General features: G+C 46.7%; 1 protein-coding gene across 1 annotated transcript in view; it reads right to left on the bottom strand.

The window, feature by feature from the left end:
* Nucleotides 1-255: 255 nt before the first annotated feature.
* The window catches only part of MED13L (mediator complex subunit 13L), a 180,243-nt gene continuing 153,902 nt past the window's right edge, over nucleotides 256-26,596 (bottom strand). Inside the window, exons 16-31 of the mRNA XM_058851285.1 lie at nucleotides 23,975-24,180; nucleotides 20,783-21,729; nucleotides 19,976-20,155; nucleotides 18,153-18,376; nucleotides 17,367-17,559; nucleotides 15,395-15,848; nucleotides 13,858-14,077; nucleotides 11,362-11,550; nucleotides 9,748-9,971; nucleotides 9,161-9,303; nucleotides 7,827-7,985; nucleotides 6,458-6,634; nucleotides 4,232-4,386; nucleotides 2,296-2,457; nucleotides 1,895-2,007; nucleotides 256-848 (exon numbers count right to left, since the gene is read on the bottom strand). Of these exons, the coding sequence (XP_058707268.1) occupies nucleotides 716-848; nucleotides 1,895-2,007; nucleotides 2,296-2,457; nucleotides 4,232-4,386; nucleotides 6,458-6,634; nucleotides 7,827-7,985; nucleotides 9,161-9,303; nucleotides 9,748-9,971; nucleotides 11,362-11,550; nucleotides 13,858-14,077; nucleotides 15,395-15,848; nucleotides 17,367-17,559; nucleotides 18,153-18,376; nucleotides 19,976-20,155; nucleotides 20,783-21,729; nucleotides 23,975-24,180 (3,879 nt within the window). The 3' untranslated portion in view covers nucleotides 256-715. The remainder of the gene's footprint in view (nucleotides 849-1,894; nucleotides 2,008-2,295; nucleotides 2,458-4,231; nucleotides 4,387-6,457; nucleotides 6,635-7,826; nucleotides 7,986-9,160; nucleotides 9,304-9,747; nucleotides 9,972-11,361; nucleotides 11,551-13,857; nucleotides 14,078-15,394; nucleotides 15,849-17,366; nucleotides 17,560-18,152; nucleotides 18,377-19,975; nucleotides 20,156-20,782; nucleotides 21,730-23,974; nucleotides 24,181-26,596) is intronic.

Raw genomic sequence — 26,596 nt, 5'->3', positions numbered from 1 at the left:
AGTGAGAGGTCTGTAGATAAATAACCCTACAGTGGAACGGAGCTGGATTTTTAAGGTATTTCTACTGTTCCTGGTCCTTTATAATTTAATCCCTCCCCTCCCCAAACCTAAAAATAAATAAAGTATCTCCAGACCATTCATATCTACATGGACAGGTAACAAATGCATGCATTCATCCCAATCCACTCTGACAGGAACTCCAGGTAGACAGAAAACTCCAATATTTATACGAGACTATGACTGTGTGGTTTTGTGTTTGTGGTTTTTTCCTCCTGCAAAGTCCCGGTTTACGACGATCAAACAACGAAACACCCGAACTGGTCACTACAAGGTGGTTTTTACTTGCAGGGCTGACACTGCTTGTGGGTTTTTATCAGTTCCTAATGCAAAAAGATTCTGTAGTCTTCCTTAAAAAAATAAAATATTAAAAAAAATAATCACGCTGACCAGTAGTTACTGAGCCACCAAACTAACACTGGCTTGAGGTTACTCCGTGTTCACTGTTCTTGGATGTTCCCAGATTTTGGACTGAAGCTGCCAGAGATGTTAATGGGTAGTTGAGTTTTGAACACTGCAGAATTCACATGTGCTTTTGGAGGAACAGAAGCACAGCACAGGACTGGTCTGAAGAGAAGCAAACGGAGCTCTTGCAGGTCGTGGCACGTTCCCGGGCGGAGGGGAGAAGCAGCCAGAAGAACAAGTGCTTGTGTGTGTCCTACAGGATGTTCATGATGGCGTTGTAGAGCTGGGTGAGCACCACAAAGTGCACGGGCAGGCAGGAGCTGCGGTCCTGCGTGGCCGGGTTACACGTGAGCCAGGACAGGGCATTGTACTGCTCCAGCACGAACCTGCACAGCAAGGCAGAGACATCACAGCCTGCCCAGGGAGGGTTGTAAATGGGCACTCCTGGACCTACACCCTGACTGAGCTGCCAGGGTGCTGGCAAACGAGGAACCTCACTGAGAAGCAGGAGGGTTTAGCTTCACTATGTCTGAACTATTTGCATGAAGGCCCTTCCAAACACACAGACTCTGGACTGACAGTGGTTCAAATGCCACTGCTGTCAAAGCCTTGGGGATTGAACACCTCTGCCTCTCAGCACCTTGTGCCAGTATTTGCTCACACTGCTCCTGTGATCCTGTATCTAACTGCAATTTCTCATCTTGTAACTTGTGCCTGTTTTATCTCATCCTTTCCCTGGATTTGCATTCTCATTTTACTCAATACCTGGGACACCCATGAGAGCTCAATCCTCCAAGAGGATGCAAATTCAGATCTTCTAGAATAGTAGACCCCCCCAATTTCCTTAGATTAGACATTGCTGTTTCCCTGATGTTTTTTTGTTCACTGTGGTGTCCCACACAGCGTGCTCTCATCACACAGATCTGTGTCCAGTCCCCAAAGGTGGGATGGAGGCAAAAAGGCCTCACACATCATCCTGAACAATAAAACACACACCCTGCATGCATTCAGGAGCAGTGTCTCCTTAATACCCCAATCCTAGCACAGAGGTATCAGGGAGTGCTTTTATTTCCTCCTACAAATCCATTTGGTTCGGTGAGGTAAGATAATGAGTGGCACAGCTCAGATTAGATGCCAGGGGGAAAGAGCAGTCTGGGTGGGGAGCAAACCATGATGTCACCCTGGCAAGGCTGAACTGTTCTGAGTTTCCCTGGCATCTTTGTGCACAGCAGAGGGAAACCCACAGAATTCCGCTCAGGGCCCTGCTCTGGCATCTTTGAGGAGGAAATGCCCTGGACACATAGAGCACAGCAGGGCTAAAAACTGCTGATAAAATTGGTAAATAATTGTGGTAGGTTGGAAAGGTTACTCTGTAATCTTGGAGCTCAGTCCCCAAATGTTAGGGCAAAAATGAACACCTAAAGGGTGTTACCTCAAGACATCTGATGTAGTTTTAGAGTCGAGGGGGTGAGGAACTCGCTGAGAATTTCTGGCAGGTAGAAGCTCGTCCGTCTGCGCTACAGAGATGTGGTGATGGAGAGAAGCCTGCACAGAGGGAAACAGCAAAAATTAACTCCTCATACAGCAGGTACTGCTACAGATTCCCAAGAAACATCCATTGTGAATCACCTCAGGACAGCGTGGGAAGTTGGCAGTTCTGTGTTGAACCCCCCATGACCACATGTCTTTCCAAATACCACTTTTGAATAAACCAAACTGGAGTTGTGCAGTTCTGGAGTGGGAGGTCTCAGGTTCACTCTGACACCACAGACTCCAATTGCAGCTTTTACAGGCATGGAAATAGCAATGGATAATGAATGCTCCATGACAGACCTTCAGGAAGAGGGGACACTGGTTCTGCGCCTGAGGACAGGAGGACCAGAACCACTGTGGGAGGTTCTCCGCTTTGGCAGTCGACACAAAGTATCCCAGAGCCAGAGGCTGCTGCTTCAGCTCTTCGGGGGCTTCCCTGGAGAGGAGACGTTCACCTTGGCTCTGCAAGACAGGGAAAAGGCAGCTCAGAGGGTGTTTGCAATCCAGCCCACTCCTGGGAAGGTGAATTCATTTGCTAATTACTGTCCTGTGACAAATGAGCCCTCCTTTAGTCAGTCAGACATCTTAGTCAAAGTTATCCAGGTCCTGCCTTATTCCCCTGTAGCTGGGTTCTCCAGGCTTATGCTTCATAAGCACTGTAGATTCCCAAACAGCTGGGAGAGCAGTTCACTTCACCCATAAATGTCAGTAAGTTTAAAAAAAAAATATTCCACTGGACAGAAAGCAGCTCAGTTACAAATCCCTCACCAATCCCTTCCAGTGGGTCTGGACAGGAATCCAAGGCAGGGAAAAAGCCTGGAGCAGGCAGCATTGGAAGCCCAGCACACGGGGCCAGTGCCCAACCATCAATTATTGCCATGACCCCAGGCCCACGGGGGGATGATCACACACTGCTGCTCTGCTAAAGCCAAACATTACACTGCAATTACCAGGCCTGGCTTAATGGTTAATGGGAATTACTCAGGTTCAGCTGGAAAGGGCTTGTCCAGGGCTCTGGGCTCAGGCCATGAACCTCCCAGGACTATTCCCAATGGATTCATTTCCACTGAAAGCAAGCTCTGCATAGCAGTGGGACAGAATGGATTGCTGAGGGAACTGGGGAGAGAGTGAGGAGTTGTGATTTATGGCTTCAGGGTTTGGCAGGAGAATTTAGAAGTTTTCATTTTCCCACACCAGTTTGGAATAACTGGGACAGCAATGTGCTGTTATCAAGCCTTTGATGGGAAAGATGCACCATCCACACAAGGTGGTTATGAACTGAGCTCACAAAATACAGGATTAAGATTTCTGTGGCTGAGGCAGGAGGCATTTCTTCTTCACTGACTGTACTGAAGCTGCACTGGGGCATTTTGGCAGTTTGCAAGGAAAAGAATAGCTAGGACTTTCTACTTCTGGGGTGAAACTACCACCGTTTAGTCAGTCACATTCAGGAGTTAGAATTTGGATCTTGAGACATCTCATTGACATGTCTACTTCTAGAACAAAACTTCACAGAAATTTGTGAAGCATAAAACTTCTACCTGATTTTGATGGAAACCATTTTAAGAGAACAGCTCAGTCTTACATGATAAAATGTGGGAGTGAAAGAGTTCCATCAAACCTGATCCAAGCTATGCCAATTCAAGAAAGTAACTTGAATTACCAAAAATAATTTGCATTTTAAGTAATCACTGATGTTGGAACTGACTTTATAAAAGCCACTTCAAACAAAAATAACTCCCAAGTGCTGTGTGCTCTGGGCTAAATATTCCTAAGAAAACAACATTTACATAACCATCCAGCACCTGTGGAGTTTCCATGGGCAGAGTTTCATCACTGGGAGAATTCTCTCCCTCTTGCCTCCCCTGAAATCCACAGGAACAGGGCTGTCACAGCTTCCCTTCTCTCAAATACTCTGTCACTTGGTGCAAGGGACATTCCATAGGATTTTCCAGGAAAGAATGGATGAGCAATGGCTGTGCCACACAAAAATAAAGCTGCTGTCCTGCTCTCTCCCCCTCAGTTATCCATCCACCAACAATGAACCTGGAGGGTGCAAACAGCCAATGCAGAGACACCTCCAGCAGTATTGTGACCTTCAACTTTATCCTAATTCTTGCTTGCTGTTGACCTAATTATGTGTCAGGATCTAAAGGAGAAAGATTTTGTTGGAGGATTTGGGTCTTTCTTTGTATTTATTTTAAGCAGTGTGTGCCCTATGGTGCTCCAGCCTTACCCTACTGTGATGGTAGTGAGATCCCACTCCAGTGCCAGATGGTGATCCAGGGGAAGGAACTGGGGAGGAATTTGGCGAAGAGTGAAGATTCCCTGTTATCAAAATTCTAATGTCATTGTCCATGTCATCTGGGAACGGGAGGTCAAACATATCATCTGAAAAGGAAAAGAAAGGAAAATCACTTCCAATGTGCTATACTCTTTTCTCCAATAAATTTTTATAATTTATTACCTTTCCCTTTAATTTAGTATCATTCCCTTTTTTCTTTTACATACTCCCAAGATAGATGAAAGCAGAGATAAAGACTTTACTGTTTAATCCCCTTTAGAACTCTTGACTGCAACCACCCAGACATGAAAGGGAGAGTTGGCAGGCAGCTATTGGGATAATGAATTTTAACAGTGGCCACAGACTGAGCAGAATTCCCATTGTAGCAGCTCCATAAAATCCAGACTGAATTTTGTAACAGAACAACTGATACCTCTGTGCAGTTGGTCACAGAGACCCCTTAACAAAACACCTGGAATCATCACACACAGTTCCATGTGCTGCTGCCACAGGTGCTGCTCCTCAGGCTCCCAGAGCTGCACAGCAGCTCCAGCCTCTGGGAACGGCCCTGACAGCTCCCCCCGGAATTCGTGAGGGCAGCAAGGCCCGCGTGATCCTTTCAGACACTGCACCAGGATCCCCAACAACGCCGCCTTCATATCCCACCTTCACCTCAGGAGTGCCACACCACTCATTAGCATAATTGGCTGGAATAATTTGCTTTATGTTAATATGTGGGGAGGGCTAAAGATACAGAGAAGATGTGTTTGCCTTGTGCATTCCATTACTCATCATCTGCACACAGGTTTCAATAGCCTAAGTTACGGGAGGGAAGGATACGGCACCATCAACACAGAGCCAAGAATTACAGCATCACAATATGGTTTAGAGGGGGGTTTTTCTTACCCAGATTTCTCAGCAGGCAAAGAAATCCAAGAGTATAATAACAGTTAAAGTACATTTTAGTGGGTAGACAGGGACAGTGGGAGCTATCTGAATTAACTGCATTAATTAGAATTGCAATCAAATTTATACTAAAACACAAAGCTCTAAATGGAAGTCAAGCATCCTACGTATAATAAACAACAATTTCTCTTGAAAAAGATGAATTTACTCCATATAAAATGGAAAAGTATGTGTGTCCTGAACTAATTTCACCTGAAATCCCAGTATTGAAGCAGGCAGGTGATTGTTTTCTTTCATCTCCCAAAGAGAACCTCTGGATTGCCAGAGCAATGTTTTAACTGAAGTTTATTAACTTGTGTCCTACAGCCTCAGTAAACAAACCAGAGCTAATATCATGCTCTGTTTGGCCCCCAGAGCAGAAATGAGCTGGCTAATGGCATAGGAAGCAGCTTAATCATTAAGTAGAGCAGAGTTAAGAAAATTAAATTTAACACCATTTTGGAAAAGGCTATTCTTGTACCTGACTCTAATTAACATCTGCAGCACCAACGGGCAGGTTAATGCAGGTTAATGTTTGTCGTGCTTGGGAAGGATCCCAGTGCCTCCTGGGACAGGGATTGAGAGGGGCAACTTCCCTCCAGAGGCCCTGGGACATTCCAGGAGGGACAGATCAAAGCCTTAAAAGCAGTAGCCTGCCTTCCTCTCTAGCCCAACTGCCCTCCTCATTAATACAGCCACCATACGTGTCTGTAGCTACTCTTGGTTTAAATTGCTTTGCACTCATTTAAAGGATTTTGGACAAAGCAGGAAAATGCTTATTTGGATATAAAGCATTAACCACAGTCTTGCTGACTCAAACTGCAGGTTCAGTGTAAAAGCACTCTGGGGGCATCAGCAAATCTCAGGTTGGGATATTTTCCCTACTCAACAAGTGCCTCCTTCCTGTCAGCTCTGCACACAATAGGGCCTGATGTGAAACTCGACTCAAAAACAGCAACTGGCCTAAGCAAGTCACAACACAAAGGACATTCTGGTCTGTGCCACTTGGTGCATTGGCTGGTCCTTGGCCTTTTGGGAATAAACCAGTGTGACTGTGAAAACACACTGAGGGAAAGCACAGAGCCTCCCCCTGTAGCTAAAGCCCTGCATGGCTCCCTTGCCAGGATGGCGTGGGGTCAGTGCAGAACCCCGGCCCCCTCAGGGGTTCATTCCTGCCCAGCTCAGCTCTGCTGATGGTCTGGAAAAGCCCCAAGAGATTTCCCCCTCACTCACCGTTGGTGGGGCTGAAGCCATCCTCGTTGGGGTAATTTGCAGGTGCCACCTGGATGGTGGCAGAGGTGGGGAACACCAGGATGTGTGTGCAGGAGGCGTCCTGGGGGGTGTTGAGCTGGGACGACTGCAGGTTCAGCGCCGTGCTGCGTCCGAACACCGAGCCCATCGTCACCGCATCTGCAGGGACAGACACAAGAGCACAGCGGTCACTGCGCCGCCTCCCAAACACCTGCTCTGTGTCAGGGACACCTCTGCCCACCCCACCTGCTCTGCAAACTCACACACACGGCTGAAGGGCCTTCAGAAGATTACACTACTGCAAAAGCTTGACACTGAGATCACCAGCCCCAGCTCTCCTGTCATTCTGCTGCCCCTTAATCCAATATTTACTTGTGAAATGAGCAAGTTAAATTGATTTTTCACACATATCTCTGTAGAATTATGAAATACACCCCACTCTGCTCAATATGAACACAAACATAAAGCCACACAACAATAAAGCTTCTCTCTCCTCCTCTATTCTTCTCAACTATCCACCAACAATTAACTTGGAAGGTGGAAACAGTCAATGCAGAGACATCTTCTTTGGCAGTATTTAACCAGCACCTTCAATTTTAACCTAATTTTTGTTTGCTGTTGACCTAATTTTGTGTCAGAATCTAAAGGAAAAAATATTCTGTTGAAGGATTTGGGTCTTTCTTTGTGTTTTACTGTGATATGAAAAAAGCCTCATTTGCCATCTGTTTTCTCACATTACAAAATCTCTGCTTTGAAAATATTCAACATGATAAGTAATTTTCAGGCTCAATTAATTCTGCTCTGTATTAGTCTTTTCTTTCTAAACTTAAAAAAACCCCAGAGTGGTTTATAAGGATATGTTAAGGATGTGTCACCACATACATTAAAAAGTACGTGCTTGGGTAAAACAACAAAGGGAACCTCAGCATTAAATTTTACTTCAACTTAAACCCATAGACTGCTGCTTGTAAGTGAACTCTCTAAATAATTTCAGCATGTGAGAAGGCAAGTGAGCTTATTCTTATTCCCATTTCCACAGGCTCCTACTCATTCCCACTGCAGCCTTCTCCATGCACGAGGGTATCTGTGACACCACTTCCAGCCCATGGCCTTCCCAGGGAAGAGATCAGCACTCTGGCAGTGGCCCACAGTCACCTTCCCTCAGGAGACTGATCTCCCCACGTAGCATCTCTCCATGGTATTTTGGGGAATTCTGCTGGCTAAACCTATTTTCTGACACACCATTAGCCATGCTAGTCAAGTTCTTCGCAGAAATTCCAAGATTATTGTGCCTAAATGTGAAATGTGATGATCAGTTTTGCTGCTATTGCCATAGCTGGCTCAAACATACCTGGCATCACCACGAATGATCCCTGTGGCTCCATGGCAACGAGGCAGGCACTGAGGATGGAGGGGGAATCTGCTGCGGAGATGCCGCACATGCGGCAAACCTCCTTCAGCTGTTTGCTGATTGTCTGCAGGGAGCACTCCCCGAGCAGGATACTCCAGTCTGCAAGGGAAAAGCACCATGGGAGGACAGAGCTGAAGCAGAGCTGGCAGAGCCAGCACTCGCCTGGAAACAGCAAAACATTCCCAACACCTGGCATTTCCCTAATCCCAAACTCTCCAGGACTGACTGTGCACACGAGGGGTCTGCCCCTACAAACTGGGTGCTCGAGAAGTTCCTGTGCAATGTTATATTCCATAGCAGTCTGTTGGCTTTCCTTTGTTCAGTACATTTTTTTCCATTTTTTCCTTTTTGTTTGTTTAGTGATGTTGAAGTTGAGGAATCACAACTGAATCCTTTCTCTATTATTGTGTCAGGATAACTTCATTCAGAACTTTCTCTAACACATGATAAGGCCTCCAACTTCCCGTGGAAGGACAGTGTGCAAATCCTGCCCAACACGAGGGAGTACCATCAGACCCAGGGAGAAACAAGGAAAGGTTTATGGAAACTAATACAGGAATTCAGTGCCAGGGTAGGACTGCAGCCAGCTCTCCTGTAACCCATGCTGTCATAGCCCAGGAAACTCCAGTGTGGAGGATCCTGGTGACTTCTCTGCCACGTACTTTACACTCAGATCCACTTGGTCAAGTGGGCATCAGTGTCAAGACAACAACGGGGAAAAAGGGAGAGAAAGGGCTTCAGCAGCTCTGGTGCTGATTATAAACTCCTAAGGAGCCTTGCCTGGGAAGCCTGCATATCTGGCTTCCCATCCATATTTGCCTTCACTAAACTCTGGCAAAATAAACAACAGTCTATCCTGTCTGTGATAGAATTTGGCACACCTTGTTTACCTTTTGTAAGGTCATGGTTCTAGGAAGCAGACAGGACTTGGGAAGGTTAAGCCACATTCACCCCATCTAATGCCACCCTCAACAAGTCTGCAGGCGATGCAAAACTGAGAGGAATGGCTGTGTCCCCATCCCTGGAAGTATTCAAAAGTTGTGTGGATGTGGCACTTGGGGACATGGATCAGTGGTGGCCTCAGCAGTGCTGGGAACAGTTGGACTTGATGGATTCAGAGGGCTTTTCCAACCTAAACAATTCTGTGATTATATGATTATCACTCTCAAACCCTTTTTGAAAGGTTTGTGATCAGGTCTGAGCCATCCTGCCTTGCACCCTGGGTCCCTGTCCCACCCCACCCCCTGGGAGTGGCAGCCCTGACAAGTGCACACCTTTCAGCTCCCCGTGGCCCAGCCGGCCCAGGCGCCCGATGACGACTCTCCACGGCAGGGATGTCATCTGGACAATGCCGATGCACCATTCCCAGAGCTTCTGCAGCCCAATCTTCCGGGCAGACAACTTGCTCCTCCTTGACCTGCAGGGGAAGGAATTAAAAACAAGACTGAAAGGAGAATCAAGGACAATATTCAGATTTCTGTTCTCTCTAATTATGCCACTGTTTACCCTCTAAAGAGTTCTGGGCAGTCCCTAACTCACCTTTCACTACTACTAACAAGAAAAACTGTGTCTGCTTTCAGTACTATTACTACAGTGGCAACAAACTACCAAGCAACACACCAGGTGTTCCTCAAGGTAAGATTTGTAAGCAAAACAGCTGTTAAACAAATTGTAAAACAAGTGTAACTCAGTCCCTTTTCCCTGTGCAGATCTGAAAATCTGTAAGTGCCAACAGAAAGGCTCTCATTGTAACACCAGCATGATCTCCTGAGCAGGAAAGGGGATGGAAGGGATGTGCAAGGAGCTGGTGAGGGATGACTCCAGACATGGATCCATGGGAGAAGCCAAGGGCAGTGAGTACCTGCTGGGCAGGTCGATGTTGACAATGCAGGTCTCCAGCAGCTCCCCGTGCAGGTCGGTGCAGGATGCCAGGAGCCAGCGCTGGTCATGGGACAGGCAGTACCCGACAAAGAGCACGTTGTATTTCTGACTGGCTTCTCCAAACGTCTCTCCCAGCTCTGTCTGCTTGTCTTTGATGGGGGCCAGGATGAAAGGAGGTGAATACAGCTGGATTGGGCTGGGCCTCTGCAAGAGTCAGCACAACCATCAGCAGACAGATCAGAAACTACTGAACACAAGGAACACACACACACACTGGCAACAAGTACAGAATCAGGCAAGCTTGAAACAATGAGTAAATTCAAAGCATTCCTAGTCAGGAGGGAGATTGGGAAAAGGGGGGTTATAGACAAATCACTGCTGCCAGTTAAAGCTGAAGCGCTTCAAACCTTATCTGAAGATTTCTTTTTATTTACAGGTAACCCAGGGTGTGAAAGCAGTCTTTGGACCAGTCTCTGACACAGGCAGGAGTTTAAACCCCCTCAGCTGTCAGATCCTCCTGTCCCTTAATCATCTTTAGGCCCTTGGCTGGATTTGCTCCAGTGCATTTGAGCTTCTTGTTCTGAGGAGCCCAGAAGGGAGGAGGACAAGCACCACCCTGGCTGTGCTGCAGCACCTTCCCAAGGCAGCCCAACTGCTGCTCCTTGGGAGCACCATCATGTTCAACAGGACCTCAGGTCATCTTCTGCAAAGCTGCTTCCCACATGGGCAGCCCAAACCCATCTTTGCCTTGGAACTCCTCTCTTGGAACACAGGAGAGGCCTCACCAGACATGTTCCATAATTAAAAAATGGTCAGGGTATTTTCTTAATTCTTCAGCAAAGTTTGGGAGTCTGCAGTGCAGACTGAGAGCAAATGGGTAAAACGCAATAAGCGGAAATTAATTAAATGCAATAAATAAATGCTAATAAATAGGTTTGGCTTTGCAAGTAGGTTTTTAAACCCTCCCAAGCAGCCCTTTATGCCAAGGTAACTGTTTAAGTGTTTTGCTGGTCCATTAGATCTGAATAAAATATTCATAGTTATCTTTCAAAGAATGCAAAACATTCATAGAAAGTAGGATGAATTAGTCTTCCTTTGAAATCCCTGAAATTCCAGAATCAGGGCTTTAATATTTACAGTTTAAAACAGATAAAAGATAAGCCCATTGAAGAGGGGGATTTCTCCATTACCTCAGGGAATTAATATAACATCTGCAATTAGGCACAGGAACTAATTTCATATATATGCATATATATGTGAATAGAAATAAAGGTTGTGTTTAAACTCAGGTTGGAGCACTACAGACTGAAACCACAAAATTACTCAGAATCCCAACTAATGATGTTCATTTTCTCTTCTTTCACACTTCAATCTTTTGCTTTATGATTCAAAACTGTTTTGAAACCAAGTTAGCCCGATGTTTTTGTTACTATTTTCTATTCCATATTAGCTTGCCTTTTCCCTTTATATCATCATTGTCTTCTGTACCTTGAAAAAAAATGCCCCAACAAGTATTTTCTCTACTCTTTGATATTTGAGGAAAGTGGTTACAGTTTATTAACAGATTTTGATTTTTCCTGCCACCAATACCAACCTCAGGATTTTTGAGGGTCATCTCAATGCTGGCAGCTGGCCCAAAGCCTGTGAGGGACTTGATGTGGATCTGTGTGGGCAGGGGCCTCCTGCACTGGCAGTACACAGAGAATGCCAGAGACTTCAAGTGCTGAATGTAGAAAACCTGTTCATCCTTCATTGTCTGCAGCATGTACTGGCAAGGCACAATCTGTGGAATTCAGACACACAATAAAACAGGGCTGAGAGGCTTCCAGGAGCTGCTCATTAATATCCAACCACATTCACACAGTCATTAGTCACTGAACACCCAGCACATTTTGGGATGCTCCACAATTTGCATTACAGGCCCCTTGGCAGGAGTGGCTGCAGCAGGCAGGGACTGCATTCTCTGGGACAAAACTGCTTCCATCACAACAGTGAATTTTAATCCATAAAATCCAAACACCTGTATTCAAACACCCTGATTTTTTTAGAAGATTTTTTCTGGGCAACATCTTCACTTGCAGGTGGCCTGAACCCCACAGTCCCTGCACGTTGTGTTCAGGTGTGTTTGGCTCCATGGCTCATGGTCAGGGTTGGGAATTGTTTGCTGTCCTTGTGGGAATTGGCACTATGGTGTCATCCTACAGAGGGGTATAGAGGGCACAATTAAGTTTTGTTACAAAGATCTGTGTGGTTGTTTCCCCATTTCAATTTAGTTCCCAGTGGAAGCTCAGCAGCCTCAGCTGCTGCTCAGTTTCATTTGTTTCAGAAAGTCATGGGAAGCAGCCCACAAGGATTCACAGGTTCAACCAGCAAGAACCAGAGCTATGGGGAGATTTGCCTGGGACATGACTTTGGGGTTAAGACCCAACTACACAACAAGAGCAGGAAGGAGAAATGAAACAACACTTCAGAAGGAAACAAAGCATGACAAAAACCCAGTTTTCAGATCAAACCTATTTTAAAATTAGAATTAAATACCTGTAACCTCACTGTTTTTATCTACTGGTTTTATTGTACAAGCCCCACTCGTGGCTGTTAAAGTTTCTTTTACAGTGAGATCTTCAGAGCAGAAGCTGTCAGTATAAAACATTTACATTGTAGCCAACACTACAAGACCCAAACAGATTCTTTCAACAAATATTTTCAGTAGAAATAAAAGTGATACGTCACAAAATTTTTACTACTTTATGGTTCTTGCTTGAACCTTCAGAAACTTGGCAGCACATTGTGCTTACTAAATGTGCCTGTGTGTTTTTAAGAGCCATCTTTACCACAGGATTTCAGGGGCTGAGCCTTCCCCATCAGTACAGGAATGGTAATAAAGCTGCAAACATTTGGGTTTGATTTATTTTATAGTAACTGTATGTTGTCTGTGCTGTGGTACAGCTGTGAGAATACAGTGCTGGAACTGGATCATGTTTCCCTTGACTTAGAGAAAATTGATGTTTTGACTTCAACTGGCAAAATGTATTCTGAGGAACAGTGAATGTGGAACCAAACAGCACTGAGAAAAAGGGTCAGTGTGCTACGGCCTCAGCTGCAATGGCAGTGCAGAGGTTACACAGTTCAGACACCATGGTATCAGTGGCTGCTTTGGTTTTAGTGTCTCCAGGTCTGGATCAATCAGTTGCCTACAGCCTACCACAATATGAAGTTGTGGATCTGACTTTCAGTTCATCCCCAAGCCTGAAATATTTTGGTAACAGTTTCCCCCATCCTTTCAGGGTACAATGAGGTCAAAACTATCAAAAACAACAGTTTTCTGTGCCCAACTTGAGGCATCACAAGAACTTCCAATTTATTTTTTTTTTTTAACTAATTTGAAATACCTTTAAACCAAGGTGAGCAGACATGGATAAGGTGCACAGAAATCCTTCCCACACTGTTCCTGCCTGTGCCCTCTGGCCTCCCATTCCCCCCACATTTATTGAGGCTCAGCCTCTGTGACAGGAGGCCTGGCAAAATGCAGCCAGCCTGGGCAAGAGGCCAAGAGCTGCCTCTGGCTGCACAAATTCAATTCTTCAGCAATTCCATAGTAAGTAACTGTTTTTATATGCCAAGTTACACGGTAAATTATTTTTAAGAAGCAGATAATAACAATACAGTAGTTATACATTAAATGTCTGGCTTGACATACTTTTTTTGGATTAAATAGTATAAATCAAGGGAATATAAACAGCAAACAACTTGACATGTAAAGTAATCAAAGGAGCAACTGGCCAGTTTTGGCAATGGCAACTCAAGTTACAACTTAATGGAAATCCCTCTCCAGGAAGCATTGAGCAGATAGGATTGCTGGGACCACAGGACAGATTCGATGCAGGGATTCTGTGGCTGCTCTAATTAATTTTCGCATCAAAACAAACACAAGGGATTGTTTTAATATACAGACTTGTACTGTCAACAAAATAATTTGTAAATGCCACCTACATTTCATGCACTATCTCCCATTTATCTCTTTTAGCACAGTCCATATCACAGGTGTGCTGTGACAGACTCAGTGTGAGGATACAGAGGAAGGCAGAATTACCTGGAGAATGAAAGAATTCCTCATATTCTCAGGAAGGTTGTCCAACATTTCTGTGTAGCATCTCATGAGGCTCAGGAGCCAGAAGTTGGTGGAGGCAGACTCCTCGTCGGCAGTGTAGGTGAAGGGGTCCACCATGTAGATGACCACGGCGGGGGGGTAGGCGTTGCTGTCCGCAGCGTCCGGCTCCGTGGGGATCCCGATCCGCTCCCGCTCCGATGTGCTGGGGGCAGAGCCACAGGTGAGTACTGCTTGTGTCTGGGGCCAGGCTGAGCCAGGGGGAAGGAAAGCATGAGGAATTCTGATGTCCAGAAGCAAAACTAAAATCCATGAGGATAGGCACTGAGATGAGCTGTGCTCACAACAGATCCTAATCCAAAATGCCTGGGTTAATTAGTCATCAAGGGACCATACAGTCTAACAGCATCTCACTGAATGCTATCAGACCAGATTATACCTGAAGAATATGGAGAAGCTGACTCAGGTGTGTGTCTTTTCATGTCAGGGCGTGTCTGGGTTTTGGTGCAGTTTAGGGTATGTCTTTGGGAGAGGCAGGAGAGGGAGAGCAGGAATTTAGAAGTGCCAAAGCAATTCATGGAGCCTGGAGTCCTGCTCAGGTCCAGGGAAGGTTCCACTGGTAACAGAACGAGCAATTGAGAATTTCTTACTTGGTAAAATGCACCTCCTGTGTCTCAGCCACTAGAGAGAGGCTCAACATCTGTAAGTGATCAAAGCAGCTCAGCCTCTGTCAGAAGCCCCTGCAGCTGCTCAAAGGGTGTTTTGCATAGATCAGGGAACAGATGTCTCAAGGACAAGCCCAGCTACAGCAGGATGTGGGTGTTTCCTTCTCTGTAACACACACCAGGACTATCAGCAATGTGCATTATTATGAGAGTAATGAAAAACATGCTGCCTCAGGAAGTTACATATAATGCTACAAAACCATTTCTTAATTTTATGTGATGGATGGCTATTCATAACAAAATCTTTAAAAAAGTTGTGGTGTCCAAATTTATTTTAAAGTAACAGGACTAAAATCGTGTCTCCTGTGTGTGCCTCTGTGTCTCCAAGTGTACCTGTTTGCAAAACAACACCTGCAGTGCAAAATATTAGGGAAAAGAAAATCCATGGCTTGTACTTTGCATCTGTTAATGGTGCAGGTGTGATGGAGCAAGAGGCACTCAGCTCCACGGGGTACCTGCAAGTGCCAAGCCACATGTGTGGCACAGGACCTGACACACCCCATGTGCTCCTGGTGCTGCAAGGACAGGGCAGGTGAAGGGTCCTAAGGCAGCTCCACATGCTTGCAGCGGAATCAGGCTGGGATTCTTGTGATGAAAAAGGGGTGTTTTTTCCAGCTCCCCTTTGTCAGTGACTGCTTCACACAGCAACAGGCCCTGCTCCGCTCCCACCTGCTCAGCTGTGCTGCACCTGTCAGAGGGGCCTCCTTTGAAGGGTTTCCCTAAGGCTTAGAGGCTGTCTGAGCACAGGACAGGGGATTAGTGAGCAGCACTCGGAGCCCTGCGAGCGCATCACTTACCCTTCCTGGCCCTCTTGCTGCTGCTGTGGTAGGCTGGGGCCGGGCTCGGTGTCTGTCCCGGGGCCGGCGCTGCCCTGCGAGCGCTCGGCCGAGCCTCCCGCGGCGCTGCCGCTCTGCCCCGAGCCGGCGGTGCCGCTGAAGCCCGGCGTGGAGGAGGTGCCGGTGCCCATCTGGCTGGCGCCGGGCGTGGCAGAGGACGCCGACAGCTGCGGCACCGAGGAGCCCGAGGAGGAGGCGCTCCCTGCGGGAAGGCTCGTGGTGCCCGCGCTGGGCGTGGAGCTGAAGGAGCTGCCCGTGGCAGGGGCCCCGGCGGCGGCCGAGAGACACGAGGAGGAGCCGGAGGGAGCGGGTGCCGAGCTCCCGGGAGCGGCCTGAGGCTGGCTCGGAGCCGGCGTTTGGTACTTGGGGGGCAGCAGGAGGCTGCTGTCCAGCTGCAGGGTGGCCAAGTAAGGTGCTGGAATGGCACGGAAAGAGGGATTAATGACAGATCAAAGGAACCTGCAACTCAGATGACATTCCCTGCACTTTTACAAAATTCTAAGAGTATGCAAATGCTAAGAGAATGGAATCTGAATTTCTCAGTTTGAACTGATATGAATCAACTGTCTTTAAAACCAAGACTGACTTTGCAGTGCTTTGTGACTTTAAGCTGGTACTGACACGTTCTGCTCTCTGGCCAAACTGTGTGGCAGTAACAGCATTGTACAGTACTCACCTTAGCAGTCTCTGACAGGTTATCTCTGTCAGGCTGGAAACTTTAGAGTCGTTTATATCTGAGCTACAATCATGGCAAACTTTAATGCAGTTATTTCTGCTGTGAGACACCACGGTGATAAATGAATATTTATTATTTATTTGCTCCCCAAGGTGGTGTAAATCTCCAGTGGAGAAGTTTCCAGTGCTGGCCCCTGCCAGATGCCTCAGGTGTAAACTGAGCAGCCCAGTTCCTCACCTGGCTGTGCACATGTTGCCTCTTTCTGTGGGGAAGCCTGAGGTACTTCAGTAGTGTTGTAATAATTCCTCAGCTTGCCATAATTCCTGTGTCTCATGCTAAGATTCCAATTCTCAGTCACATACAATATATGTGGACTCTGGATTCTGGGAGGAAACAGCCATGTCTGTCCCCAGCTGAAACCAGGTGACTCCAGGGACCCAGCCAGGAGAAGTCAGCTGATCCTACCCAGGAGATGTTATACCCTTCCACACTCTCAGGCTCTACAGTCCCTCACCAAACAAGTGCTCCTGACGTTGGTGTAATTCAGAACAGGGCAGGATGCCGTAACAAAAACAACCAGACTTTCAGGGGGGAAAAAGGCAGCATGAGGTCCAGAGGAGAAGGTGCCTTCAGGGTCATGTATTTCCAAGGATCCACTGATGCCCCAGGCACCAGGGACACATCAGCACTGTCTCTTCTGCCCCTGTGTTAGCTCATTGCCTTTGCAGAGTCTCAGTACCTCCCCTCTCCTATAAACACACCTTTACACTGGAGACCACCGTGACACAGCTCTGTCACACAGGTGTGATGAGATGTGTCAGCAGCAATAAACCAGAACCATGGACACCTTCAGTCTTGTGTGGAACACCTGCCTCATCCCGGAAAGTATTCAGGGCCAGGTTGCAGAGGACTTGGAGTATCCTGGTCTGGTGGAAGGCATCCCAGGAGGTGGAACAGGATGAGTTTTATGGTCCCTTCCAACCAGACCAGACTATCATTCTGTGATTTTTGTGACACAGAAACATCTTATTCCAAACTGACTTTTCTAAAAAGATAAGAATTTGAATCTCCAACACAATCCCCGAAGTGACAACACAACTTTCTAAAGTAGGCAAATTTAACATGGAAGAACTTAAGACAAAGCTTTGTAAAATCTTTTAAATTTTTAAACAGACCACAATCTGCACCTCTAGAAAACCCATGCTGTGGGTTTGCATATGCCCCCTAGAGTCCCCAGAGCCCTGGGGTGTCACTCACCGAGGTGATGGCGGCAGACCTGCGCGTAGAGCTTGAGCCTGGAATGATTGTCACAGTCCTCGGAGCCCCAGGGCTGGCTGAACCACTCGCTCACCAGCTCGTCCGTCAGCTTCTGCGCCACGCTCTTGCCCACCCGCATGATCCCGTCCCGCAGCACTTTGCAGATGGGCTTGTGCTGCCCAAGTCTGCACATCTGCCAGGGGAGGGAAGGATAAATGCCTGTAAGGAGATGCCAACCACCCCAGGAAGTTACAGAGACTGGTTTGTGGCTTAAGCCCCTCATTCTCAGCACACAGCTAGGGGTTTCTCAATAAATATCTAAAAAAAAGGGTTGCATTTATCTGTTGGATTAAACTGCACTCACAGCAAAACTAAGGTTACAAAGGAATTTGACATATTAGAGAGTACAGGCTAAAGAAATAAATGCTTATATCCTCAGCCTAGCAACTGTGAGAAAGCAACAGCTTCTTTAATGTGCTCCTTAGGTTTGGTTGGGCTATCACTGGGAGGCTGCAGCTCCGTTAGTGCCACTGCTGCCTCCTCTGTGAAATGAGCGCATGCTGGCAAGAGCAGACAGCAACAAACACCCCAAAATACCCACAGAATCCCAGTGTCACTCAGACAGCATTCCTGGACTCTGAAAGTACAGAAAGCCCTCAAAATGAAAACAAAACCCTTCTTCAAATAGTTGTTACTTTAAACCCCACAGAGTTTTCCCAGTGGACATGCACTGGAGCAGCAATGACACATAAGAAGCAATAATTCAGTGTGGTTCCTATTTCCAACCTCGTATACAGCACTCAAGTCCCTGAAGAAAGTTTTGGCTCCGTCGAGCAAGGCCTCATTTTCTGGACACACCACGATGTAGGCGACATCCCGATGGCCCCCGTAGGGGTCCAGCAGGAGCCTCTCCCAGAAGGGCAGGGAGAACGGAGAGATTGTCAGGAAGTCCTTGTCATAGCCCACCAGCAGCGTTGGGATCGGGAGAGGCTCAGGAGATTCCTCAGAGCCTTCACAGGAGAACAAAACAACAAAGAAAAATTGTTAAAATATCTGGCTTAACTGCAGTGGGTCTCTGATGGCCCAGAAAGTGGGTTCTTTTACAGGAATATTGGAAATAACTCATCCCTTGCTGTTCTGAGTGTCCTACAGGTTTATCATGGAGTGGAAATGGTTATCAAGGGTGTGCCATGCCTGATAAACCATGTGCTCCCAGCCTTTCTTCTTGGAAAAGATATTTAATAAAGGAGAGGGAAGATTTATATCGTACTTAAGGAATGTCATATAATCAAAGTTGTTGGCCAAAGTGGAGGGAACTGATCCAAGCACCACTTAAACGTTCCTAGAAAGCTGCAATAAAACTTCTCCCAGTGAACTCCAAGCTCATGTACTGCCCTTCCCAAAGCTTCATCTCCTGGTTTTCCTTTGTCATGTCCATAACCACAGCCCAGGAGTTCCTGTTCAATCACAAGTAATAACAGGAACACACAAAATCTGACCTTACAGTTCTTCATCCACCTCCACCTGGTTATGAAAAATTACTGATGCTTAGAGAAATTCATTTCCAGGTATATAATACTATACAAAGTTATTATAATTCTAAAATTGCCTCCTGCCCCTCTCCATAGGATGTGCTCCAAGCACTGCTGTCCCCACAGAGAGGATTATTATCCAGTGTAACAGGGTGTCTCCCAGATACTGCCTCAGTAGAAGAAATATTGCTGAAAATGTCAAGCTAAAATATACCCAGTAGTTCCTGCAGAATATAATTCAACTTTATTAAAAAGCCAGCATCCAGTAAAATTCACTGACTTTCCATCAAAGGTTGTGCTCTGCACTCTATGGGAATTTTGGTGCTATTTTCTGGTAACAATTGGCAAATCCTAACTCTTCAAATTACAAATGTTGGAAAAATTATTAGAAGTGCTCCTGGTGGGGCACAGCAGCTTTAGACAGGAACTGGAGTTACCTCCAGTGGTCCCAGCCCCAAGGAAAGCAGCAATATATCAAATACCAATAGAGAGCAAAGTATGGTGGAGCTGCAGGAAAAACAATAAACCAGACTGCACTGGTTAAGCCTGAAATAAATGGCAAGAAATACAGATTGAAATATCAGTCATTATTCTGCAAACCTGCACAGACAAAATCTGGTCTGTTACTTCACATTTTACAGAAGCGCTACTTACAGCCAGGAGATACTGAAACTTCTCATAAAGGCTACAAGAACCTGTGTGGAGAAAGCATTCCCAGTTTTTCTGGATTTGCAGAGCTCACACAGGCCCTGTTCCCATTATGATGTTCTGATTTCAGCAGCTCCCTCTGCTCCCATTATGTCTGCACCAGCTTGCCTTGGTCTCAGCCAGCCCCCCTTTCAGGTGTGGGGGCTGAGCCTCACCCACAGTGTCTGTTCCCTGTAAATGTACATCATCTGGAGGGGTAAAACCTTCACCAGGGTGTCACAAAGGCCTTCTGAGGCACTTTAAAGCTCTTTGAAGAGCCCCTCCCATGACCCCAAGCTGTATGAACAGCCCCTTCCTAACATTTCCAGGAGAAAGTGCCCATTTCTAGGAAGCTGCACTCTGACTTGGCACAGAGCCCAGTGTAGGTACCATAGGTCCCCCGTCCTGCCATCTTATGGAATTGCTGCCAGGTGAGTGGTCCCTGCACGTGCTGGATGTTCTCCCAGGTCCTTCCCGTCCTCTTCTTCTGGATGGCATCCTGGAGAAAGGGCTGCAGGGAGAGCAGCATGCGCACCACGTCCTGGGAGGAGAGCATGCTGATGTCCAGCACTGCAAGGGACAAGGAGCAGCAATCACTTCAGGGAGGGACAGCGATCCCTCAGACACAGAAACAGCTTTTATGGATTGTTCCTTGAATTGCTCTGCACACTGCCCATGGAATTTGGACAGCTCTAACTAGCTGGTTAGCACTCAATATTGCATTTTCAAAAACACTGCTGTCACCACAGGCCTTTATACACATGTTTCAGTATCAATGGTGTCCAGCTCAGGTCACAAGACATCAGAGCATCTTCAGTATACAAACAAGTAATATTTAATTATATATTTTATATTTTCCCCTCCTTGGTACTTTTTCCCCCTAACTCAAACAGAGGAATTCTTTTCTGCTGACTACTTATACCCTTCTCCAAAATAAAAAAGAGCCCCTAATATTGTCTTCCCCCAAATTTGCTTCAGATTTGTGAACTTTAGGAGACTCATTCCCAGTTTAGGCCACAAAGTCTGAGGACAACTAGATTATTGGTACATCAGATGTAACTTACAAGTTTTCAGAAATCTACTTTAGCATATTATTAGTCCTGTCACTTCCCACATAAAGATTATATGGGTCACAACTAAACAAATTTACAGAGATCACAAAGCATTCAGAGACAAAAGGCTCAGCTGCGCTCGTACCGTTACTGTGAGGCCAGGAATGGACAGTGGCACTTCGGACAAGGGCTTCGTCCACCTTGCCCCCCGTGGGGTTGTCCACGTACTGCCTGCCCTGCTCCAGGGCATTGAAACATTCCACCCAGGAGTCGTTGCTGTCAGCCTGCAGCCGGTCGTAGCTCAGGTTGACACAGGGCAGCGTCTGGCGGTTGTTGGAGGCCATGTAATCCAGGCAGCTCAGCGAGGTGAAGGGCTGCGTGTGCTGGTTCTGCAGCAGCAGCAGGAGACTCATGGGGGGCTCCTGGCTCCTCCTGGCTCCCTCTCCCATCTGTGAGATCAAGTTGCTCTGGCAGATCATCAGTCGCCTTTCTGCAGCCTGGCCGATGTCCGAGGTCTTGCCGAAAATATCCAGCTCGTCCTCGATGAAGAGCCCGGAGTTGTAGCCGAGCTTGCGGTTCATGATGGCGCTGAAGCCGCACGTGCAGCGGTACTGATCCTCATTGGAGGAGTCGGGGATGTACAGCCCCACATCGGCACCCTTGATGTTCATGTTGCAGGCGCAGATGCAGCAGCTGTCGAAGTTCCTGTCCTTGAAGATGTTGAGCACGGAGTCGGAGAGGATCAGGGTCACGTACAGGCTGTGCGCCTCCGGGATGGGCTGCACCGTGCCCGGCTCCACCGAGTTGAGCGGCCGCGTGGTGGAGGGGGTGGAGGCGGGGGAGCCCTGGTCCGTGCTGTCGTACTTGACGGAGCCCTGGCCGCTGGCGGTGCCCCCGCCTCGGGGAGTCCTGGGCGTGCGTGGCGTGCGTGGCGTGGGCACGGAGAAGCGCGGCGTGGCCGGGGACGGCAGCACTCCCGCGCCGCTGTTGCTGGCAGGGGCCGCGCTGTTGAGCGTCACCGGAGTGCTCATCTGGGGCGTGCTCATCTGCAGGTAGTCCTGGTCGGCCAGGCTGCCCACGCTGGGCACGTTGCTGCAGGGAAGGGATGGGAACAGAGACCCCTTCTGTCAAAGCTCATTTTTAAATACAAGGAGGTAGCGGAACCTGAAGGGACACACTGAAACTGCAGTAGAGAACACACTGCTCAGAACCTTGACTCATGGCTCTGAACTTGGAATTCTCACCACGAGTGCCACTGTTTCTTATCATTATGGTAAAAAGTATCACTTCATCCTCTTAAATGTTATTCTCACGGCCTAAAACTCAACCACTCTGCAGAACAATCTCTAGATAAATGATGGAGTTAAGATTTAGAATGTTCGCAACTGTTTTAGGGAAAAAAGAAAGAATAGTAACTTTTATTTTAAACACCACTATCTGTGAAAAGATACAGATTAGTAGAAATGAATGTATTTCAGAGATAGAAATATTTATTTTAGAAATGATCACTTGAAATAGCTGCCACAAGTCATAGGTGTGGCTCTGATACACAGTGGCACCTCATGGACACACTCTGTATGTCTGATTCTATAAATTCAAATCCTCATTTCAGATTACACAGTCTGGCACAATGGGATACGTTTCATTACAAACTCTTAGTCCAGTAAAGCTAAGAATCATGTTTTTGGGTCATCTCCATTCATGACTGGGTTTTATTACTCTGTTTTTGTCATTTCCTGCCAAATTCAAGTGACCACAGAACAGTCTGTACATTCCCATGAGATCTGTCTTCCATCTGCAAGGACTCATTTCAAGAAACAGGTAATAAGGGGCCAATCAAAGAAAAAGATCTTCCTTTTATCTTTCCACATCACTTCTAACCTGCTTGCTTTTCTTGTAATGTGTTAATTACATATTAGAATGAGGAAAGAGTGTTAGAACTCAATGAGTCTCTGGATAAGGAACAGGATTTTTCCATGTTTGTCTGTCCTCACAGTGTATTTTGTGTGTTATTGGAAAGGACTATCATTTGAATGCCCACCTATCATTAGTGACTTGAAAAGGAAAACTCTGAAGACCTCTTTCCTTACAATCATTTTATTACCTTGAACTGATGTGTGTCCAACTCAAAGCGGGAGAGGGGAAAATAATGAAGCGGGGTTTGAAGGAGTTGTGGAGCTGCAGCTGAGTGAGTGCCTCAGACTAATAAGAAAAGGTGACCTAGAAACCCTGATTGGCAATCACCACTCTGTCGGAAGCCTGCAGTAATAATCCTCCCTCTAATTGGATTAGATTGAAAATGAAAGGGTTTTTTCCCCCAACAAATACCTGAAATTAATAACCAGCTCAGGCCCGGTGCATCAGTCACTATTATGAAAAAACCTGAGAATTAAATTGCTCCCTAGGCACTATATCAAGGGTTTACAATTTCTTCTTTGCAATTCTTTTGAGAACACTGAAGGACCCTTTGGGGCTGCAGAAGGACTGATTTAAAGGATTTACAGACTGATTTAAAGATACAGACTGCTTCCTTTAGAAATGAAGCAGTGCAGCAGGAGACCTTTGTACTATTACTATGCTTTTAAAGAGGTTTTATTAATTTAATGGCGCAAATTCTTGCTAGCTTTCAAAACCTCCAGCAATGAATTTCCTCCATAAACATTGCTAATTTCTGAGAACTGAGTGAGGAATCCAAGCTTTGAAAATGAATGTCAGTGGTTCCCTGGAGGTCACAGCACTCTCCTCTTGGTATCAGGAAGGGTGGGACAAGACAGGATATGGGCCAACATCTGTCTGATCAGCAGCTCCCCATGGCCCCACTCAGGGACACCCCAGGAGCTCCCATGGGAACAGACTGGGGAGCTCTCACAGGCCCACTCAACATTTCCAGAGCCCTCAGAAGGCCAAATGGAATCACCAGGACCAGAGATCACCAGGCTGGAGCTCAAAGTGACACAAGGGAGCCTGGCTGGAGGCTGGACATGGATGGAAGGGCAGAGATGTGATGGGTTCAGTGCATTCATTTTGTTCCCCAACACTCATGGTTTCTGTTGAATTACAATATTTTCCTGTATCAGAAATTACTATTAATTCAGACACTGCATGTTCCTGTTCTTTTAGAAGTGCTGGGGGTGGACAAACACTGTAATACCCCTGACTGCCAAAGCCAGGGTTAAATGTTCCTGCTATCAGAACTGTTTTGATCTCAGTCAGTGACAAACCTAGCAGGTTTAAAACACATTTGCAGGTTAAAACACTGTCAATGCAAACAATCATCTTAATTATCCAGCTTTAGGCATGGGCTAGACAGACCCATTTCCTCCAAGGCTGTACTTACTTGTAGCCATCTCTGATGAAAGTGGCTGCAGGTGGCAATGGAAGTTGTTCAATTTTCGGAGGAACAGCCCAAGAAGGCCTGAATATGCAGGCATCTGGTATCTTCAGAGGTAGGAGGCACTGGCTAGGCAGGATCTTCAGTGGAGCAAAAAGGGAGGAGCCCACAAAAGGTTGAAATGATGGAACTTTGTGCACATACGAAAAATCCTGTAACATCCAAGTGACCTTGGTTACAACAATGTGGTCAGGTTGCTCTTTAGATATTTATTTTTAATTAAAATATATTGCAGTGTTTGCACCCTCTACAATTACCTCTCCCCCCCCGCCCAAATGAACTATATTTATTCCTTCTACAAGGCATTCAAGAGTAGTTCCTTCAAGCAAACTCAGCTGAGGCTCCCTGTTATCCTGAGATGCTGCACAGCTTTATGGCATGAGGTTTCACAATTGGATCAGGCTCATTTCAGACAGGCTGTGCCTGAAACACGAGTTGTGCACTATGAAATTTTCACAATACCTAACTTTTAGCACCTCATTTAGGCACTTAAAAGATTGATCTTTGCAAGACTTCTATGCTGACAGTGGGGAGAGGCTGTCACAGTGTGAGGAACCCTGTGGTGCCTTGAGGCAGCCTTTCTATATAACCCCCACCATGAGGGTTCACATCACTTTCGCAATTACAGCGCACACTTTGCACATGCCAGTCATTACAGAGAGTATTAAATACAAATATCTAAACAATCCAGCAAATACAGTATTAACTATCAATGAAGTTCAGCCCAGCTGGGCTTGCAGTGACTGTCACGTTTGCTCGCAGAGAGTGATGACAAGAACTTCAGCCAGAGTTTCTAGAGCTATTCCAGCTCTTTCAGGAGAACAGAACTAGTCCTCTTGAGGCACTACTGCAAAGTAAAAATCAATGTGAAAACAGTAACAGCAGTCTCAGTATTTAACATCTCGTTAGAGCTTTGCATTTTTCCCCCTGCACTTTGTCAAGCATTGAGGGATGAGGAATGTGTGGATTTCTATCTCCAGCTGCGGAATGCTCAGCACAAGGAATCTACTTCCATGTTCTCAGAATGATCAGCAATGGGTTTAGTGCTTGTTTCCCCACTGGTGTGTATGAGCAGGTGTGACACACAGAAGCAAGTCAATTGTGCTGTTGGAAATGTTCTCAGGCAGAACTGAAGTAAGTATTTTAATACTCCAGGTAATGGCTGTGAGGGAGATTAAAATATCTTCGGTATCAATGATGCTCTGAAATCTGCTCCCACTCCAAAACCTTCAGCTCAACAAATTCCAAGACAGACTTTTTTTTTTCCCAGGCCCAAGTTATCCTATTCTTAAACAAACAATTTACTGCACAAGCAGAAGAGAAAAACCCGCAAGGTGTGTGGCAAGGCAAAGTCTTACAAACCTTATAAAAAACTTATTTCAAACTCCTGTAGAGGCATAAAAACTTGTGGATGCACCAGCTCAAGATGGGCAATGGAGACTGTCCTGGAGCACACACTGAGAAGGTGCCTCTTCCCAGCGTGCCTCCAAGTGAGAGCTCAGGGAGGAAGGAAGGAGAGATCTGGCAGTACCAAAGCAGACTTGACCCATGTCCTGATGTCCAGCTGGGTTCTGCTGCCAGGAGGGACACTGGGAATTCCCTCCCACATCTGCAAAGCCCCTTTCTCCACAGAACTGCTGGGACAAGCTCCCTGCCAGCTCAGCCCTTGACAGGGGAATGAACTGGGAATTCTGGGGTCTGACTGGACATGCTGGACTGGCACCAAAACATGGGAGCACAACCCTGGAATGCTGTTCCACACACTGTCCTGCTTCCTGCCAGGGACAGGGACTCCCTTCTCTCCTAGTGACAAAACTGAAAACTCCTGTGGAAGAGGTGGGAAGAATCTTCTGTGGGATTTGCCACAGCCCCCCTTGCAGTCTGCCTGAGGGATGCTATTCCTGCTGGCAGGAAAATGTCCTGGTTCACAGCTGACCATGTCATTTACACTGAACAAAGGCATCCATCAGTATCCTCACACCTACACACAGCCACTTCTTGTCCATGCAGCTGCAAGTGTGTCCCTGGCTCAGCAATGCAGACCCAAATCAGCCCTCAGCTAATTCCAACATGGGCACAAAGGAGAGGGAAGGGCATGGTGCTGGGGAGAGAGACGGCTGCTAAAATAGAACAGGCTGTGGCACATGAGGGAGAGGGACTAAAGGAGAAGAATTAGGCTATGCTATACAACCAAAGCTTGGGGACTACCAGGAAGCCAGAGTTTGAGTGGGCATCTCCCTTTTTATTCCCTGTGTTCACAGCAGCTTGCTGCAGAACAACATGCTGTGCACTTCGACACAAAAAGTCCATTTTTTATTAAAAAAAAACCCCTCAGGCTGTATGCATGGAAATATGGCAACAGCACCTTCTGACAAAAGTGACAAAAGGCAGCCCCAGAAGTTCAGTAATGCAGGACACACAGGCAGAATGATTTGTGCCCTGCTCCTACCCTGTGATGGAACAATGACACAACCAATGCGTATCAGTGCTGATGCTGGGTCCCTCCATGGGATGCTATGGAGAAATGGCCACACTGGGATGTCACAGGAACCCAGAGTCCCCAGCTAC

The sequence above is a fragment of the Poecile atricapillus genome, chromosome 16 (assembly GCF_030490865.1).
Source record: "Poecile atricapillus isolate bPoeAtr1 chromosome 16, bPoeAtr1.hap1, whole genome shotgun sequence".
Taxonomy (NCBI): domain Eukaryota; kingdom Metazoa; phylum Chordata; class Aves; order Passeriformes; family Paridae; genus Poecile; species Poecile atricapillus.
This window is presented reverse-complemented; position numbering and strand designations above follow the sequence as displayed.